The sequence below is a fragment of the Macadamia integrifolia genome, unplaced genomic scaffold (genome assembly GCF_013358625.1).
Source record: "Macadamia integrifolia cultivar HAES 741 unplaced genomic scaffold, SCU_Mint_v3 scaffold571, whole genome shotgun sequence".
In the NCBI taxonomy this organism is placed as follows: domain Eukaryota; kingdom Viridiplantae; phylum Streptophyta; class Magnoliopsida; order Proteales; family Proteaceae; genus Macadamia; species Macadamia integrifolia.
In genome coordinates, this window is record NW_024870489.1 from 190,555 (window position 1) to 197,553 (window position 6,999).

The 6,999-nt window shown below is 37.7% G+C and overlaps 1 protein-coding gene across 1 annotated transcript; it reads left to right on the top strand.

Moving 5' to 3' along the window:
- Positions 1 to 4,132: 4,132 nt before the first annotated feature.
- Positions 4,133 to 5,496, top strand: LOC122069279 (ethylene-responsive transcription factor 2-like). Its single transcript, XM_042633263.1, has one exon. It carries the CDS (start codon positions 4,234 to 4,236, stop codon positions 5,194 to 5,196), a length of 963 nt encoding a protein of 320 aa, XP_042489197.1. The 5' UTR covers positions 4,133 to 4,233; the 3' UTR covers positions 5,197 to 5,496.
- The last annotated feature ends 1,503 nt before the right edge of the window (positions 5,497 to 6,999 follow it).

Below are 6,999 nucleotides of genomic sequence, written 5' to 3' on the forward strand. Positions count from 1 at the left end.
ATTAAGACTGATGTCATCACTTAACTGGGTTATGTAATGGAAATGACACGATTGATAGAATCTTTAAAACTATAGGGGAGAGGAGTGGTATTTTTGAAAGTACATAGGGAAAAAGTGTAATAAGCCAAACTACAGGGGAGGGAAGTGTGATTTCCTCTTTTATCTTTAAGAGGGGTAGATCAATCATTTCGTAGGGACCTACATAACGCAAGATCCATGCTCCTAGCCAGGTCCTTTTTCCCTTCTTTTATATGGATTTCCTTGTCAGCGTCATCATCAAGCTTAAACAAATCTTTGAATTAGACAAACTCAAGATCTTACATTCGATAAGATGTAACCTAAGCTTTTGTTTAGGGTCTAATAGATTACCCTTAAACACTTTTTTAAAGGATAATTAAATCACCCACTTATATGTTTCGTCATTGGACCGTCGGCTAATCTTAGATTATTCTAATTCAATTAACCTTAAATTCTTCTAAAAGAGTTGAAGTAGTGAACTCTTACTGTCCGACATAAGGCCGAAATGTAGGATAATTATTAGATGATGCTTTAACACTGATCTCGTGATTAATGCACTTAAAAAATTCTCTAATGAAAACTTATAGAAATATAATTAACAAGAATGGGGGACACTAAAGTTGTTCCAGTGGTTTGTGCCTCCCTTGTCGAAGGTTGGCCTTGGGCCAACACCAAGATCACATCCCCACCACGGATTGCAAATGTGGGGTCTTCTATGGCCCCATCAGTGGGTCATCTTTCTTGCACAAAATAAATTGGTGAAATAACCTTGTAGTCTGGCACAAGCAACACCAGCAAGTGTGGCTAATTGAAAGACGTAAGAGAGTATCTTCAATGCATGGGGTGAGGTGTAGTGTGGTCTTTTTTGTCCATCTATGTTTGACTGTAAGCAACACCATATTGACAGGGTTATTTCTCTCAAAAACATAAAGTTAAAGAGATAAAATTTGTCCCATCTTATTCTTTTATGGCATTAAGAGGCAATTTTTCTTGCACCGAAGATAAAAGAGAGAAAGAAAACTGCCTAATCATGTCATCAGAGTCCCTCAAAAATTGAACAAGAGAATGGATAAAAAAGGGTACATTCACACTGCATCGTTTTCCATTTGTCCATCTTCCATGTATCTAGTGATAATTTAATATTAAAAATAAAATATAAATATTTTAATAGGAGAGTGGAATTCAAAGTACTCATTCAACAACAGATATTTTTATATTATCATAATTTTCTTGTATATAATACAAGATAGGTAACCTTCCGAGTACCATCGATTTCAGTCACGTGGGATTTTATTAGTTTATTATCATTTTTATTTTCAAAATTTCTGTTTCTGTTTCAACGTCTTTTTCTTCATGTGGGTCCCACAATATTTTATCGTGTAGCAGCTAATTATCAACGGTTGCCTGATGCACACGTGAGGTCAGCTTGGTAAGGCTTTACCAAATTTGGAAAAAGGTGATGTCTTTGGTCAAAGTCATATCTGACCGAACCGGTCAATTTCAACCGTTGAATAATTGTTTGGTTTCTCTCTTATCCATTTATCGGACGGTTGGTGAGAGAGGATATATGGAATTAGTAAAACTTTGATTACTGATTAATAAGTGGTGGTAGACATATTTAATTTTTCGTTGACAATAATCATTTAAACGACTAAAAAGATGAAAAGGCAAACTAGGATAGTTAAGAAGGTTATTTCCTGGAAGGACAATCTATCTCATCAAAAGGGTTTAGATTCAAATAATAAAATGGATACAATTCACAAAGCATTCTTGGTCAGAATTTCCTGGAAAGATCATATATAGACTTTTACTAATTACTTTGGGTTATTTTTTCTAAATAATTAATTTTTTCTTCATCCAAACATAGAATACTTCATTAATCAAGCCATTAAATGGTTGGACCACTGAGTTATCCGGTTGGCTCGATGGAATTAAAAAAGATTGTCTTAACCCTGTTTAATCATAGACCTTCTGAAATGAAGGTAGAAGTCAATGGTCACTGCTATGTTACGTTAGTCTTTGTATTGGGATTAGGGTTCACAAAACATATTAAGCCATAACAAAATTGGATGAGGAAAGGATGTTTTAAAGGGGAGGAAATGATGGAAACTTGCATATTCAAGAATCCAATTGTAAAGTCACATCATGTTGCATAAAGAGATTCTTTATCTTTAGCAACAAATATTCTCCTTGGGATTAATATCTCAAGAAAGCGGGCGTAATTATTCCCTAAATATTGCATATATGGATATGTATAAAAATAAATAAATAAATAAATAAACCCATATGGATAAAATAGTGAGGTGAACGTGCAATTTCAAGCTTTGGTGAGGGTATTACAGGAAAACATTGAACTAAGAGGGGTTTATAAGACATTTTACAGGGGGTTGCTACAATAATCTAAGTCTTAAGAGGGGTGGCCGCGTGCAATTTCATATTTTAGTTGGTGGTGTGTAAATCTTTCGCCTAGAATGGTTTAACTAAAAAAAAAAAAAAGGGAGGAGAGGGGGGGTTAGGGATGTCAATTCAGAGACATATTAAAAACCCTGATTGAACCTGGAAGAAAAATCAAAATAAGACCTACCGAATTCCTTATTCATCCGATTTTGATTTTGATTTTAAACATCAATTAGCTTATCAATCAGTTGATCAAGACCTTTAACTGCTAAAGACCTCGATGGGTCAAATGGACTGAAATCGACTGGAACCAACCGATTGACACCCCTTACCAAGATGCAAGGAAATTCCTAGGATACATGAAGCATCCAACTAAAAGTGGTCAAGATGCAAATACTGAGACCAGGCCAACAACATGTACAACACAAACCAAGTGATTTTCTTGGATATTCTGAACCGGACTAACACACTTAAAAGAGGCAAATGAAAAGACTTCCCAGACGTCCCTATGACTTGTTCGGTTTCGCTAAGACTTGCAAGTGCTATTAGTCCCGAAAAGTAATACGCCATTTTTTATCCTGATAAATTATATCAGCGTGGGCCAATGAAGGGAAGCATAGAATTATTTTCAGTGCATGGTCTTTCTATACTTGTTGTGTCCGGACATAGAAAAATGCAAGAAAATAGCGTTCTTTCACGGTTTCACCCATGGATTTTATATTGAAAGAGAAAAGATCCCTGTCAATTTCGTCCCTATGTCAGAGACAGGCAGGCACAAAAAGACCATACTGCTACCCATTTTATGCGTTGAAGATGCTCTCAAACAACCCCCCATTGGCCTCACACACTAGTGTAACCTACGCAAGACTGATAGTGTTCTTTCTCACATATTAGAATTAAGAGAGAAGAACGTTCCAGTATTGTGTTCTCTACAATCAAACATATGACATTGTGAAATGATGCATTTACCCCTCGATTGAATACTTGGATATTTGTATGTGCATTTCTATTAGTCCAAATGCTTACATAATAGCCACACAATCCGATAGCGTTGTTTCTCTCGTGGATTTAATATTTGAGGTTATGTTTGAATGCCAAGAAAATGAAAAAGAGAAAATTGGATTCAACAAGAAGCAATACAGTGAAGAGAACTTTCTTCATAAGAGGACAATGTGGAATCAACCTCAACTTTCTTCATCTTCAGCTTCCATGAAGCCACATAAAAGCAGCAAAATTGAGTCATCGTGGGATAAAGAGAAAGGGTCCCCACCACCTCCCACCTCTTAATCATTTCTGAGACTCTTATCCATTCCATCCCAATCCCCATTCATTCAATCAAAGACTTTGGAGTCTCGGGTCGATGTATCCGAATCATCCTGGTAATATCCTCCTCCTAAATGACTAGCCCAACCACGTCGCCTTTTATTTAAGGGCCCCAACATCCCACCTATCTTGGTAACCACATCAAATCGTCGGCAATCAGACAAAGAATCAACGGCTCTCCTTAGATAACCGCTCTGGTACGTCATTGGGGTTACAGTCTAATATACTGCCATTTATGACATATCTGGTTGAGAAAAGTGACGTCACGGAAGCTTAAGTAATAAAAAAACGTGAAATTAAATCACGTGTCGTAAAAAACCCCACTTGCTAAAAATTCGAAAAAACGGCACGGTGCATGCACCGATATTCACTATATAAACCCTTGCATTTCTTCTTCTTCTAATTCGATCATTCCAGCTTTCTATCCGAGACTCACAACTCAAAAACGAAGAACACAGAAAAAAGGGGGAAAAAAGAGTGATAGAATTATAGAAAATGTTAGGGCTTGAATATGAAGGATCGGATTTTGCTCTTCTTGAGTCGATTCGGAGGCATCTGTTAGAAGAATCGGACTTATCGGCGAGTTCTTCAATGAATATTCCGGCGAGGAGCTCCGTTGGTGGTGGTGCTATGGGGTATTGCAGGAGCTCGAGTTTCGGTAGTCTCTTTCCTTGTTTGACAGAGAATTGGGGAGATCTACCATTAAAGGTCGATGATTCAGAGGATATGGTAGTCTATGATTTCCTTCGCGATGCCGTTAATGTCGGATGGATTCCGTCACTTTCGGATGAGCCATCTAATAGCAGCTGCAGCAGCGGGTTTAGTGATTTAACGGCGATTACTGTTAAATCAGAACCTCAGGAGACAACAACGACGATGATGACGACTCCAACGGTTGGGGCTTTGTTTCAGGAGCAACCGACGGATTCGGCTTCATCGGCCATGACAACTGTTTCGAGTATCTCGATTCCGCAACCGGAGAAGTCGATTTCAGCGGCAGCTCCAGTTGCGGCACCATCGAAGGGGAAACATTACAGAGGTGTACGGCGACGTCCTTGGGGGAAATTCGCCGCGGAGATCAGAGATCCGGCGAAGAACGGCGCCAGAGTCTGGCTTGGCACGTTCGAGACGGCCGAAGACGCGGCACTGGCTTATGACCGAGCTGCTTACAGGATGCGCGGTTCACGCGCCCTTCTCAATTTCCCTCTCCGGATCGGTTCACCCGATTCCGATCCGGTTCCTGTTACTTCAAAGCGCGCTTCTCCGGAACCTTCGTCTCCGTCCTCATCATCTTCCGTGTCGGACAATAGTTCGGCGAAGAGGAGGAAGAGAGGTGTCGTTGCTTCAGCTCCGGTGGAAACTCAAGGCGGTTTGGAAACAGGGAAACGACCGGAGGTGTTCCAGGTTGGGCATCAGGTGGGCCCACTTAGATGTGGGGAGCAGCTATTGGTCAGTTAGAGAGAGAAGGAAAAAAAAGAAATAGAAGTTGGGGATTAGCCCTAACTATAAAATACTGTACTTCTTAAGAGAAAAAACAGAGATCTTTTGAAGAGGATCGGATTTCTTTCCACAATTTTGGGATCTAAATAGAGGGAAAAAACACTGATTGGGGAGAGAGAAAAGGCCTGGCTTTAGTGTGTTTGTTTGAGAGAGAGAATGGAGGGTTGTGCATTGTCCATTTTTGTGAATATGAGATAAGATTTTGTACCAAAAAAAAAAAAAAAAGAGAATATGAGATAAGATTTGTGATTGGTTAAACTAGATTTCTCTAAAGTTAAGAATTTAACAAATGAACCAACCAACTTCCATCAAGGAAGGAGATGATGATGATCATTAGAGGGGTAAGGAAAATTGTCCAGCTTAGACATCAGTACACCCTGCAAGAAAATGTGAATCATAAGCAAAAAATCATGTAAACCTAAGTCCCATTTTGAATTTATCACTTAGGCTCAATGAATTGCACTGCTACCCTGGTTTGGGTATTGTTCATCTGGTTTGGTTCATATGGTGAAAAGAGAAACAGATGTGTAGGCTTAACCCATATGCCTAATCCAGCTTCCAGTTTGTTTAGTGTCACTTGGGACTGATTACATGGCCAATCTGAAGTGTTTGAATGGATAAGGTGCTCTTTGGAGTTTTTAAATGTTAATATTTAAAATATTAAAGAAGTAAAAATGAACCCAATTTCTCTTTGACTTTTGAGTCATTGCGGTTGTGTGAGAACATGCATCAGGATGAGGGAAGAAGTATTTTTGACTTCGTCTATGATGGTCTATGATTTTAAAATAAAGAATCAATCTTAATCGATATTGATCCGATGTTTAGGTGATACTAATCAATCCAATCTAAGCAATACTGACCATTTCAATCCAAGTGTTAGAATCACAACAGGGACAGAATAATTATGACTATCAAATTTCTTAAAAAAAAAAAAAATCTATAACATGCTGTCCATATGACTTAGATTATCTCTTCTTTTAAGAGATGCCGCGAACGACAATGTCTTGATTGAACTTCCAAAGTTAGCTGAAGAATTCCAAGTGACTACCACTGCCATAGAAGCATAAAATTCATTTACACTTTGATGAATATTATTCATCTGAACCAAATAATATCTAACATCAACGAATCAGGATTAACAAAAGGAAAACTCTTATGTCACGCCACACTCATAGCAATAAAGAAAATTGTATCATCCACATGGGGTCTATATATAAGGGAAGAGAGATGGGTGACATGTGAGGGTGTACAATTTTATAAGAATTTTTTTCCCTTAAGAGAGAGAGAGAACATAGGAAATTGCATGGGTAGAGATCCCAATAATTTTCACATTGTAAAGCCTACAGAGGTTGTAACATAGATTGGTGAAAAAAAAAGTCTTTAACCAAAAAAAAAAAAAAAGTCAATAATTCTACTTTTTTGCCTGTGCGGTATGACTTTTTTTGTTCACTAATGATAAATCTTGTCATTCTCACATAGACAGAACAGTCTACACTTACATTAAATAGCTTTCAACTTTTGGAAAACTCTTTTTTATCCCTACATTAAATAACATTTAAGAATTAAAAAGAGAATAATTAAAAGAAGGTTATAATTTTCTATTCATTATTTTGGTGACAACAAGTTGCACCAAAGTTTAAATTGGTCAAATGCGTACACACCGGCGGAGTTGTATTAGGGTATCAAGACACGTTTTGATGAATATTTTTTTTTTTAAAATAAACCTTATCCAAATTACATCCAATGTCAATGAATTGAAAA